The sequence below is a fragment of the Paracoccidioides lutzii genome (assembly GCF_000150705.2).
Source record: "Paracoccidioides lutzii Pb01 unplaced genomic scaffold supercont2.30, whole genome shotgun sequence".
Lineage (NCBI taxonomy): Eukaryota > Fungi > Ascomycota > Eurotiomycetes > Onygenales > Ajellomycetaceae > Paracoccidioides > Paracoccidioides lutzii.
In genome coordinates, this window is record NW_015440976.1 from 161668 (window position 1) to 175102 (window position 13435).

Here is a 13435-nt window from a genome sequence, read left to right on the forward strand (position 1 = left end):
TGGGTATGTATTCCAATACCTTAATTGGTTTTAATATCTGTTGGTCTTAGGACATGGTTATGCTTTAAGAGGGGCATTGAAACCAGCGATAATAGGGAATTTTAGTAAAGAAAACCAACAATTTCAAAAACACCGATTCCTCCACCAAGAGAAAGGAAGAATATTGGAGGTTTATAGGCTTTTTGTCGGTATCTGTCCCGGGGTAGTGCACAGGAAAGGTAGATGTCACACCCAGAGAAACGTTATAAGATATTTCTAAAGAACTTCTTTAGAAAAAGAAAGGGAATCCAAGATGAAAAGAAGACAACTATCCTAGACCCACGAGGAATGAAAACTATTGAATGACTGACTTCTATTTTCACAACCTATATAGGACTGATCGGTTCGTAATCCATCTCCATGTAGTCGTCACTCATGAAATCGAGCAAAATATCATCTCACACCTCGAATTTTATTTATGTGCTGATGCATATGTTAGAATTAACCGACGCCTATACAAGAAAATCCAGAAAAATATTGATGGCACAGCACCGGGTGAGAATGGGTTTTGTAGGAGAACTCACGAATTCCCTCCACAGGGAGAGGTTTAATACCCACAACCTCGGCTGCCAACTTCTCCTCCTTCGCAGCCGCACTCTTATCCTCCTTCATGAATGGGAACGCAAGCACCTCCTTAATACTATAATTATCAGTCAGGAACATGACAAGTCGATCAATACCCATTCCCCAGCCTCCAGTCGGCGGGAGACCGTATTCCAAACTGGTACAGAAGTTCTCGTCAATCATCTGCGCTTCGTCGTCGCCCTGTGCCTTCTGCGAAGCCTGTTCTTCGAACCGCAGTCGCTGGTCGAAGGGGTCGTTCAACTCGGTGTATGCGTTGACAATCTCCTTCTTGCACACGAAGGCTTCGAAGCGCTCACATAACCCGACGTTGTTACGATGGTACTTGGCGAGCGGTGACATCATCTGCGGATGCCCCGTGATGAAGGTGGGGTTGATGCAGGTCTCTTCGATGAACTCCCCGACAAGCTTATCCAGCATGCGCGCGTTGGTCTCTGGAGGGCTGCACTGGACATTCACCTTCATGAGGAGCTTCTTGAGGAACTCGTTTGTTTCCGGGGTATGCAGCTGGTCGCCAGGCGGGAACTTCTCGCCTGTTGCTTCCTCAAGGGCGGGGATCATCTCGATTCGCTTCCACGGAGCCTTCCAGTTGACCTTGTACTCCTCTCCTGTCTGGGTGTGGAAGGTCGTCTCGTAGCCACCAGTGATGTGTTTGACGAGTCCAGAAACCAGCTCCTCAGTCACGTTCATGACATCGTAAACGTCAGCATACGCCCAATAGAATTCGCAGGTTGTAAACTCCGGGTTATGCGTCAGGTCGATTCCTTCGTTTCGGAACTGACGACCCAGCTCGTAGACTCGCTCTAAGCCACCAACGATCAACATCTTGAGATAAAGCTCTGGTGCGACTCGCATGAACATGTCCATGTTTAGATCGTTGTGGTGGGTAATGAATGGCTTGGCAGTAGCACCACCTGCAATACTGTTCATCATTGGAGTTTCCACCTCGACGAAGTCACGCTCATCGAAAAAGCGACGGATGTAGGTAATCATCTTCGACCGGGTGATGAAGACATTTCGCGACTTGTCGTTCATAATCAAGTCGAGATACCGTTGTCTATATCGCTGTTCTTGATCGCGAAGCCCATAATGCTCTGAAGGAATCTGGTGCAGACACGGTGCAAGCAAAATGACCTCCTTGGCAAATATTGACAGTTCTCCATCTGCACGGTTCTTTGGAGCAGTGCGGCCGGGCCACCCAACGACACCAATGATATCTCCTCTTCTCAGATGCTCATGCTGGGCTTCGAAGGAAACATCGCCTTCCGCATTTTGCGCCTGGCAAGCAACTTGAATCTTTACGCCTTCCGCGCGAACATCGTAGAATATCAACTTGGCACCAGCCGACCGCTTGGTGTAAATCCGTCCCGCAATGCGCACTTCCTTCTCTTTGATCTGATCTCCCTTCTGAAGCGACTCGTACTTCTTGATAATCTCCCGCGCATCGTCCGTAACCTGGAACTTGTGCGGGTAAGGATTGGGGCTCTTGGTTTGTCGGAGCTTGTTCACTCGTCCACTTCGGATCTCGAAATATTGCTATAAATGCGGCAAAAGGGGGGAACAAATTAAACCGGTTAATTTCCTTCTTCTAAATTCCAAACAAAAGAAGTAAATTAGACAGTAAATTAGACAGTGTTAAACTCACATTAGGGGTTAGATTGCTCTCTTCCTCTTCAACACTGGCCTTCTTCTCCGCCTTAGGCGGTGCAGCAGCGGCCTTTTCCTTCTTTTCCGCCTCCTTAGCCCGCAGCTTTTGTCTCTTCTTCAATTCTGACTTGGATACCCTTTCGCCAGTGACTTCGTCGAGGTGCAAGTTGGCGAGATTTCCAGCGGCGGCATCAGCGGATGAGTCCTGATCTGGTCCCGCCATCGTTTAATCGTTCAGGAGTGAGGGCAGCTGGATGGATTATGAGGTGGACCGTGCTAGTTCGGTTTGCTTGAGATGTCCACAGGGCTTCAGATAGTTTGCGAGGGTCCTTGGAGTGTGGTCAATATCTATCAAAGCGATTGGTTGCGGGTTGCAACAGAATTCTTTGTTTCGAAATACAGTTGTTGGCATACGTTTGGAGGGGTTGATGTTGATTCTGATTGTTGAAATACTTAAAATTGAAGAGTTAAAAAAATATCACAAAATTTTCCACTCCTAATTTTCTCCCTGGCGGCCCAATTCGAATGTGATCGTCCTACCAACAGCAGCAGAGTTATTAAGTATGAAATATAGCTTAGGCTACATGACTCCCTAGCGATATTTATTAGCCTTAAAGGATTTTACGCAATGTAAGTAATTCCTCGACCTGGATCAGTTTCTCACTTCTTCCCACTGCTTTTTTCAGATGGGCCCTAACCCTAAAACCTATTTCCTTATGGAGACAGATTGAGGGGTTTACCAGCAAAGGCAACGAGGAGACCAAAGAGGGATGACTTGGGTAATACAAGTAATCGTCATATCCCTTCATTTTGTTCTAGGGAACTATGTACACAAATCTCGTACACAAACTGCCGAAGGAGAAGGGGGCATAATACAGGAGTGCAGGGACCAAACTGTTCACCATCAATCAATCCAACCTAGAACAGGCTAAATATTTACCAGAAAGAAGAAGAAATAGACTAGGACATGCAAATTTACTAGTAAATTTCTCCCCGGATTCAGGACAAATCATCGAACTGAGACAGCAAGCACCAGAAAGCCCAGAATATTTTACCTCGAAAGAAACATCAACATCCCCACACGAAAGCATCATCATTCTTCCCCCCCCCCTAATTTTCTAGGGAAAAAAGTCCAATAGCGATTACAAAGTGGTTAGAATCTCAGACTTGGTCGGCGTTGAGCATAACAAAATCGCGCATCCCAGCATCGTCCTCGACAGTCCTCAACGACTCCATCGCCTTTTTAAGTTTGTCCTGCTCCTTTTTCAAATCACGTCGGCGCATTTGCTGTTCAGGATCTTCGACCATGAGTTCGAGGCAGCGTTCGGACGCTAGGTGAATACAAAGTAGAAAATGAGTGGATTAGCCGCATGGAACAGAGAAGCTGAAATTTTACACAACAGATATCACGGGAGGTGTTGGGGGGAGATAAGATATGTATCTATTCACATAGATAGAGACACGTACCGTTATCATTCAAAATTCCAAGTTCTTTGAGGATGACAGAACGGAGCTCCTTGTCGAACTTAAAGAATAGCTTCGAGTGAACGCTCTGGCAAAGAGTATCGACGAAACGAGAACTTGCCACCTCGTAGTACGCCCTGGAGGCCTGCGTAGCATGTCCATATTAATTGACTTGCGCAAGTGGGAAATGGAGGTTCATAAACCATACAGCCATAATCTCAATCTCCCTGGTAAACTCATCTTCCCCCATATCTGCATCCGTGAGCTTATCTGGCTCAACTCTTCTTCCATTTAGTGCTACACCCCCCGAATTGACAAACTGAGCTGCCCGACATTCTTGTCTTTTTGCCTTCAGGACATCGAAAGCATCCTTCTGGGCTCGCTGAAAAGTCTCACTGGCCATCGTGAATGGCTTCGTGCACTCGATTTGGTAGCATTCACTAGTGTGGCGGAGGTGCGGATCCTTCAATACCTGTAGAAAATTCAAAATAATACGCTTTAACTCTCCATAGAGTGCTGTGCGTTGGTATGAGGAAAAGACCACGTCTAGGTTCTCCATAAGAAACCCTTCCATTAAGGTGTAGGTGGCGGCTAGGAACTCTTCCATTGGTTGATCCCAGTGCATAACGCTGAGCTTGTTCATTGTTTCCACTGCGAGCGGGTTCGCAAGTCCAGGCACCCCCGAGGCATAAGTATTGCTACTAATTTCTCTGATCTCTTCGAGGCTAAATATTTTGACAGGTCCTACCCCACACTTCAAGTTAGTGACACGTCGATAGATTTATAGGGATTAAACATCAAATACGAACTTGTAAATCGGTCAAAGCGTCTAGTCAAATACCCATTCTGATTAGAAGCTGAGGAGTTCTGCAGCAGTGGTGACTTCATCTGTCGTTTGACACCGGGATCGGGTTCTACCGTGCCCGCTTTGCGTTTATTGGGTGAAGGGCGGCTCTCCGTAATCTCGCAATCCCCATCGTCAAAGCTGATCGATGTATTACATGGTTGATTTGGTACTCTCCTGGAGAGATATTTCTCCACGACCGCTCCTGTCTTCATTGTTGGTCGAGTTATTAGCAGGCTCTGCTGGAAATCTGCCGCAATCTTCATCCACTGCTTTTGCAGAGGAAAATCCAATCCCACGGAGCCACCATTCATATGACTGCATATGACATTGTTGAAGTCATTCAATTTGTCGGACAATATGAATTGGATGTTTGCAGAGGGCGGATCAGGCAGAGTCATCAGCTCATTTTCGACTGCCTGTGCTCGAACCTTAATCTGATCTCTAATCCCAGGTAAGCTGCGTTCTATTTGCTTCTTCAGCAGTTGTGATAGGGCCATCTGCAGATTACGGGTGCCAAATCTTTCACTATGCGCAGAAAGTTCATTTTTCCAAGGGCCCGTGTTGAAAAACTCAACCTCCTCCTCACGAGCTTGAGCATACTCGACTTGGGGATTTGGATTGTTTCGAACGACATAATAGCTATGACCAACTGTGAACTTGTCACCACGCAGGATCTCGATCCACTGGTCATATCCCTCCCCATAACCAATGCGGTCCGGTTTAGTAAGAACCCCCAGTGTTCTTGAAGTTGCCCCAACCTCTCTAATAATCCTAGCCGCACTTGAGTTTGTGGCATCATCCGTCATTGGAAGCGTCAAAATAACAGTGCAGTTACTTGATGAGATATATTGCCTCACAAGGTTCTCAACAAGAATCACCAAATATTTTTCCTCATCAACTTCTGCGACATTGATGACACCTGGGAGATCATAGAATGATAGGTTTGGGAAATGGGGTGCAGAGATATCAAGACGGACCACATTTGGTGAGAACTTTACCTGGGTACTCTCGTCTGTTCCAACATTGTGCCCCGGAATGTACTCCTCATATGGGGTAGATGGGTTCAAAGTAGCCAACTGCGCCCATTTCAATGCCTCTTGAACACCAGCTTTGTCGGTCAATGTGATGAAAGGAATGTGTTCCGGGTCCTGCTCGATCCATGGGCCCAAACCCTTGCCTTTCCTACCGCGTTTCATAACCTGGCTGCTGTAGATGTATTTCTTCATAAGGAATATCTTGCAGGTCCAAGTTGGATCTGGTTGATCGCAGTCGGATAGATTGATCTCCAATGGGCATCGGGTGCAACAGCCAGCGCTTCGGGGCACTTTGATCTCACTCATCCCTTCAATTAGCGAACTTTTCCCAGTGCTTTGATCTCCTACGACGCAGATCTTAGGCAGTGGTAGTTCGTTATTTTCTACACCAAGGTGTCGTAGATCTTGGATTTTTTTCACAAAGGCCTTCGTAGTTTTGGAAATCATATCTATGGAGTCATTGACTTCGCCAACGGGTGAGGAGCTTTCACCGACCGTTTCTAATACATGTCATTAGCCGAAATTGCATATATGAAACACAGGACGGGAACGAACATACGCGGAGAGTCCGGAACACGGTAGCTTCTAAGGGTCATCGGGACCATGATAGCCGGGTTTGTCCAGATGTTGGTGGTGGAAAAGCAGTAGATGAGGTTTTAAACTGAGGGTATATAGAGAAAAAAAAAAAAAAAAGAAGCAGGATAAAATGTACGTTGGGTAAAGGCATGAAACCACCCTGTGGGGTTGGAAACACTAGGAATTGTTGTCCCTTGAGAATGCTTTTGGATAAGGAAACAGGAAAAGCAAAGGAGAAAAGGAGCGAAATGAAGGAAGTAATCTCAGAGGGAAAAAAGTTGCTAGTTCTATCTCCAGTCTGATAGAAAGCATGAAAGAGACGGAGGAGGTGGAAGAGATCTCTCATTGGAAAAGAAAATGAGAACAGAGGGAGGCGTTGAGCGGGAGGTGTTGCTTTATAGCAACACTCTGGAAGGCAGAAGAGAGGGAAATATGGGAACAGAAATGCAGATCCTACCGCCATTGGCTGGTGCTATTCATAAAGTGTGCTGTAAAGATGCACAAAATCAACCCAGGGTGTTGTGTTGTTGAGCGCTGAGGTTGGGGATAACCTCACAGCGCACTGTTTATGCAAGTCCCTCGCTTACTGGCAACACAGTGGGCAGAGTAACAAGCCACCAGCAGATACAGGGTGGTAAGCTGGCAGTAGAAGGCCCCCAGAGCATATTTCAGGGTAGCTACTGGTATTAATTGTTTACATAGTTCCATCTACAGAACGGTGGAATATCAACAACAGATAAGATATTCCATACGCTTTGTGTCCAAGGAGAACGTTGAAAAAGTGAAGTTAAGGTTCAAAAACTGCCAGATAACCCCCGGATCACGTGCGGCGATCCATCTCAACCAATTCTTCGACAAACTAAAGATCCCTCGCTCTCTTAACCAGAGAGCAACAACAGACAGAGGAAAAAGATATAAGGAGACCAATTGGATAAACTGCTGTTTGGTAATTCCATTTTACCTTAGGGATAACTAGTTACTACTTAGTTGCTTTGGTGCTTGATTTTGATCTGCCACCCGTCCTCCTGCAGCTTCGAATTTCCGCCACCTCCTCTGAAGTTAACAATCTAATTAAGTTGAGCGTAACCTGAGGTAAATAGCGCCCCTGACCAACGATATCCCTCTCTAGGGACACCATTGCGTCAACAATTAGCAAAGCCCTCAGAGTCCCATACCAATTTCCCAATCTCGAGAGCCCATTAACGACGTCGCAAGCCAAGTGCAAATCTTCGTCCATGCTCAACCTCCCTATCAGAGAATCGGATATGGCCTCCACCAAGGCCGTTATTTTGGTATGCAACCGCTCACATCAAACACCTGTTGAATCTGACTGACAATGCTTGTGTTAGGTTGGCGGGCCCTCAAGAGGCACCAGATTTAGACCTCTATCCCTCGATGTCCCGAAGGTATTTTAACATTCCACCCTCCGCCGCTAAATCTCAAAACCCTTACCCAGTCACCAGAACGCGCTCTTTTGGAGCGAACCACGCTGACGCGGAACTATCTACAACGCCCCTTTCTAGCCTTTGTTCGAGGTTGCCGGTCACCCCATCATTTGGCATTGCCTGAAAGCCGTTGCCAAAGTTAAGGTAGTCCGAGAGGTCATATTGGTGGGATATTACGACGAAACTGTCTTCCGTGATTTCATCAAGGACTCCTCCAAAGGGTTCCCCAATATCCGTATCCAATACCTCCGAGAATACCAGGCTCTCGGCACTGCAGGCGGTCTCTACCATTTCCGTGACGCTATTTTGAAGGGTCGTCCTGAGCGCTTTTTCGTCCTCAACGCCGATGTCTGCTGCTCGTTCCCGCTGGGTGAGATGCTCAAGCTGTTTGAAGAGAAGGACGCGGAGGCTGTCATACTAGGAACACGAGTGAGCAACGAAGCTGCGACTAATTTTGGCTGCATCGTCTCCGACAGCCATTCAAAGCGCGTGGTACACTACGTCGAGAAACCCGAATCCCATATCTCCAACCTAATCAACTGCGGCGTCTACCTCTTCGCCACGGAATGCATCTTCCCCTCTATCCGAAGCGCAATCAAGCGACGCACGGCGCGCCCACGCCTCCTCTCTTACCCATCGTCCGACAACCTCGACTCATATCAACTTGCCAACCAAGTCGAAGATGGAGAAAAGCCCGAAGTCCTACGGCTAGAACAGGACATCCTCTCAGACCTGGCTGACAGTAACCGCTTCTTCGTCCACGAGGCCAAGGACTTCTGGCGCCAGATCAAAACAGCCGGCTCTGCCGTGCCTGCCAATGCCCTCTATCTTCAACAAGCATTCCAGTCACAGTCCGAAGAAATCGCCGCGCCCTCGGCCACCATCGTACCACCCGTCTACATCCACCCAACCGCCACCGTCGACCCAACTGCGAAACTGGGGCCCAATGTGTCCATTGGTGCCCGCGCTGTGATTGGCCCGGGTGTGCGGATCAAGGAGTCCATCGTCCTCGAGGATGCAGAGATTAGACATGACTCGTGTATCATGTACTCGATCATCGGGTGGAGTAGCCGTGTGGGTGCATGGGCACGAGTGGAGGGTACACCGATCCCGGTGGGGAGTCATTCGACAACAATCATCAAGAACGGAGTTAAGGTACAGAGCATTACGATTTTAGGCAAGGAGTGTGCGGTGGGTGATGAAGTGAGGGTGCAAAACTGCGTTTGTTTGCCGTATAAGGAGTTGAAGAGGGTACGTTGTTTCTCCATTCAGTCTTCCCCATCTCCATTTGGAAATTAACACGCGAACTAAGAAATTTCCTTGTTGCATTGTTAGGACGTTGCCAACGAAGTCATCATGTAGATGGTCAACCAACCGTCTATTCTCGTTCTCAACCTATGCCTCTTTTTGTCTGCCCATATTACTATCCGGTTTAGATTAACCAGACCAGCCAGTCAAGCGTCGAATTGAACAACAATCCCATTTTTCCATTTTTCTGCCATTTCTTTCTGTCTTGACCTCTTGATTTATTTCCATCTCGACCTATACCTACGTATTCTGTATGTATAACATAGAGAAACCAAAATATATGCCCTTTATATGTACTACTATGTAGCTCACGGGAGCAGTTCCCAAGGTCTTTTCAAATCACTTCAAAACATCTTAAGTCTGTCCTTTTTCAAGATTCGCGGCTAATTGCTCAATGATTTGGCGCCGCAACGACCTAACCGCCGAACAAGGAACCCGCCAACTAAATAGTTAGCAAAGTTGCCGTCCGTCCGTCTCGTATTCAACTTCACGGCTGTGACGGAGTGATCACCGAGTGAAATAGGATGGGATTGGTAGTGTATCTGGAATGCCCCTCGTCTCTCGACTACCATCTCGGCTTGACTACCACACGTATAACTATTAGTGCGAGCATATGAAATTGGAAGTTTATGTCCAATTGAAAATCCTATCCCATCGCACCAAGACAAGCATTCACACGCCACAAACCCACCTTCTCTCCGCCCTACTGAACCTGGTTATTTTACACCACTCGCATCCATTCCCCGAGAAGAGCGGTATCGATGTTTCATCCCAAGTCTTAGTAGTTCGCAGTAACTGGGATGTTGCAGCGTATAACTTAAGTATCCACTTACACCTCGCAACATCCTCCTCTATGGAGAAGAGTCTAACTCCTATCTTTACTCTCTGCCAACCACTTATAATTTAGTATTGAGAAAAGTATCTTCGTTCTGTGCTGATTCTATAAATCATCAGCAGACTGATATTCACCCTTTCAGATCTAAATATTCCATGTTTGACCTGAGATCTATTTTCTTCTATGACATTTGTGCAGCAAATAATCAGAAGATCGGCCATACAACTACGTCGGAGTGGGAAGACGAGTCAAAATTATATCTATTGTTCTATTTCTCAGTTAGCGTCGTTAGCTACATCGTGGTTCCAACCAGATCGTTGTCAACGCCATTGAATGTGTTAGGATTCAGCTCGGCCACCATTTCTTCCAGTCCCAGGTGAAAGGGATGGATATTCTATCCGCATTGTTTAATGGCATCCCGTGCCATCCAGGATATGTAATTTTAGGTGAATATCCTATCCCAGCCAAAAGCGCCCTCTGGTTGTCGTTGACCTTGAATTCAGCACTTCCAGGTTACACTGAACATGTACCGCACATTTATCAATTCACAGGGACCAACCCAAGACGTCAAAGCAAAGCCAAAAATAAAAATAAAAATAAAAAAAATCGAACCCCAGGGGTCATGATGTCTCAGTGGACGCCATGGATTCCAACCTAAGGACACGGCTCAGCAGAATCCCCTGGGTCAACTGTCCCTGTCAACCCGAAATGTTCATGATCTTCAACCTCTGACTAGTACTTTGACTGCCAGGTCAATCTATTCGTAATCGCCGATATTTTTCAACCTGTAGAGTGGCTCCCGGCGTTCGAACAGCTTGCTACGTTACTCCTGTGCTCCTTCGCGCAGCTGAGTACCTGCCCATCCGATGGCTGGCTGTATGATTTCTGCCAACCCGACCCGTCAGGCCTTCGACTTCTGCTGTGCGATATATCAAGCACAATCACTAACTACCCAAAGAATTTGGTTGAATTTGCAAACCAACTCCCGTGTTTTCGTAACGGTTTAGCAATGCCCACGCGGGTAGATATACGTCTTCATTTGGCGTTGATAAATAAACCCTTGCCCCCCACAACGGCTTGCCTGCAGATATGTAACACCACTCCCTCACCCCCCCCTCCCGGCATTGTAATGTAAATGAACTTACTCCGTACATACATACACATCCTGGCAGTCGCGCATATCCCAGGCTGTTCCCGTCTCATCCACTGGAGTCCAGCAGTGCAGAGCAGGTCGCATGGTCGTGAATCTTTTGCTGGCCTAACTACCCAAGAAAATTCCCCGGGCCTAAAAGCCAGCCCCATACACACCCGCTAGATATATGGGGGAGAAGAAAAGCTATTGCATATCGCGTGGAGAATAGTTGTACGGGCTTATGTTGTGTTGAATGTAACAAGGAATCTTGAATGTGTAAAACCCTTTCCATTTCTCATTCCTCTCTCTCTCCAAACAATAGTGATAAGAATATATCTTTCGTGCTCACAAAATGATAATCTTTTATGAGAAATAGAGCATCCTTGAAGGCCCATTTATATCTACGCTTAAAAAAAAAAAAAAAAAAAAAGCACACAAAACTTCATCATCGCGGAAGGGCTGGAGATTAAAATTTGTCAACTCACAACGCGAGCACAAACACATGGAAAGAGTGGAAAGATGGAAACTCATCAAGGCGTTGAGAAATGCAAAAACGATGGTCCGGTAGGAAGACATAGTTTCAATCCACCAGAAACAGCAGCATCTGAACAGTCACTTGTAATTTGTAATTAGTATAAAAAGGGCAACTCAATTAGAAATTCTGTGGGAGGCAAAGCATGGAGATTCCCTCGAACCTTTTAGACAATAAAGAGTGCAAGACATAACATTTAAAACATTAAATCAGGAAAGCTAACTTATAGCGGCGATATACTTCATGGTTCATTTCATTCCCCTTTCTTTAAAAATACCTAGTCAGCGTAAAGAAATCAATCATTCGGGGGGTATTTCTAGATAAGCAGGTTACTGGTTAGACTACTCTAGGATGTGAATTATCTACAACATGTAAGCAAAATGGGGAAAGAAACACGAACATACCGTAATCCCCCAGATCAGGCGCACAACGTCAGTGTCACATCAGAGTTCGGCTGGCAGTTTCTCGTCTGGCTTCCAGCGGGCGGCACGCCATTTGGCCAGAAGATGGTTGGACACCTGTTGTCCAAAGGTGAAAGCCTCAGAGCCTTGGGTTCGAATGGATTGCCGAACACATTCGACAAGTCGTACCAGATCAGGTTGTTGTTGAGATTATATGCATAGATAGTCTGCGGGGCCCCTTTCACCAAACCGCCAGACTCGCGGGTGATCTTGAGTGCAATACCACCGCTTTGAGGGTCGCGGCGGAAGGGCTCGCTGTAGCGCCCACCATTAGGAGCCAGGTATTTTTCAGGGCCGATTTGGCTGCCGACAGAGTTCAGAAAAGCTGGGAACGTGCACTTGTTTATCACGATGGCGTTGCCCACGGCTTGAGCGGCGGGGGTGAGGGCGGCAAGTGCGCCGAGAAGAAGGGGGAAGAAACGCATTATTTTTAAAGCGATTGATGATAATTGATCTTTGCTATATCAAGCACAGAAAATTCAGATAGTGGTGTTGGATACAGATGCTTGTACAGATGCTTGAAGAGAGGAAAACCAAATTGTAAGAAGAAGCTGAAAACTCGGGGGAGAGTAGAGGGATTTTATATGCCTATCGATCCTCAGACATGCAGCGAATATGCATATGATGTTACCAATAAAAACAATCAGCTAGTCTCGTATTGGAACCACACATAGGGTAGATGCGAGACGGCAACATGCCATAACATCCTCAAAGAGATAAATTCAGGCAATGTCCGTGAAGTCCGGCTCTACATCTTGCTCAATTTTTGTACTCCCCTTGGCTTTCTGAGATCGAAAGCAACTATTGGCTCACGATAACCTAAAAGTCCGTGTATCAGTTTATCATTAATCTAAACAACCACCGTCGTATATCGACGAGGTAAAGGAAGAGCGTGAGTCAGCGCCCAAGCCAACCACAAGAACTCGCGAGTTCTAAACTTAACTGAGCATCCGGCTAGGCCACTGGAGATCTCCTGAGTGACGAAAAAGCATGGGAAATGTCTCAGTGAGGCTGAAAAGGCAGTAGCAGTAGCGCAACTTCTACCGAGTCGAGCTATGAGATAGTGCCTGTGGGGAGGGAGCAAGTCACGCCTGAAGAATATACGTCCGGGTATGTGATTTTAAGGGAGCTCTGAAGCCGCTCGAAAAGCATGCAAAGACAGGTCATGGCGTGAGCAAGCTTCCGCAACCATGTAACCAATTGGCTAAGCCATCCATCAACACGTTGGCAGTCACCCCAACGTCTCCATCCTCCGCATTTTTGCTCTGTTCCTTGGAGGTGTGAGGTGGTTCCACTCTGGATTTCTGGACCCCAGCTATTGAACAACACTGAACAAAAAGCTTGAGCTTCGGAGCTAGCTGCGGTTCAAGATCGAAGGGCCAGGGATACCGAGACATTTAAACAAACAAAAATCGGCCTCAAAGCCGTTGAAAGCGAATGATACCATTTTGCATGGCAGAGATCGACGCCCATGCGATCAGCAAACCGTAATTAAGAAACCCTTGCTAGCTGACCCACCACGATTGGATACCG

At 46.8% G+C, this 13435-nt stretch overlaps 4 protein-coding genes across 4 annotated transcripts; 1 reads left to right on the forward strand and 3 right to left on the reverse strand.

Annotated features, from left to right (window-relative positions):
- Positions 1 to 480: 480 nt before the first annotated feature.
- On the reverse strand, positions 481 to 2491 carry PAAG_08172 (lysyl-tRNA synthetase; the record flags this gene model as incomplete). The annotated part of the gene is made up of 2 exons (XM_002789872.1): positions 481 to 2157; positions 2267 to 2491. 2 exons carry the CDS (start codon positions 2489 to 2491, stop codon positions 481 to 483), a joined length of 1902 nt encoding a protein of 633 aa, XP_002789918.1.
- A 938-nt stretch (positions 2492 to 3429) lies between these two features.
- Positions 3430 to 6218, reverse strand: PAAG_08173 (dynamin family protein; the record flags this gene model as incomplete). The annotated part of the gene is made up of 5 exons (XM_002789873.1): positions 3430 to 3599; positions 3736 to 3877; positions 3941 to 4476; positions 4542 to 6113; positions 6173 to 6218. 5 exons carry the CDS (start codon positions 6216 to 6218, stop codon positions 3430 to 3432), a joined length of 2466 nt encoding a protein of 821 aa, XP_002789919.1.
- A 1206-nt stretch (positions 6219 to 7424) lies between these two features.
- Positions 7425 to 8996, forward strand: PAAG_08174 (mannose-1-phosphate guanyltransferase subunit beta-A; the record flags this gene model as incomplete). The annotated part of the gene is made up of 4 exons (XM_002789874.2): positions 7425 to 7481; positions 7539 to 7595; positions 7713 to 8885; positions 8970 to 8996. The coding sequence occupies 4 exons, from the start codon at positions 7425 to 7427 to the stop codon at positions 8994 to 8996; spliced, it is 1314 nt and encodes a 437-aa protein (XP_002789920.2).
- A 2863-nt stretch (positions 8997 to 11859) lies between these two features.
- Positions 11860 to 12327, reverse strand: PAAG_08175 (Bys1 family protein; the record flags this gene model as incomplete). The annotated part of the gene is made up of 1 exon (XM_002789875.2): positions 11860 to 12327. One exon carries the CDS (start codon positions 12325 to 12327, stop codon positions 11860 to 11862), a length of 468 nt encoding a protein of 155 aa, XP_002789921.1.
- Positions 12328 to 13435: the final 1108 nt, after the last annotated feature.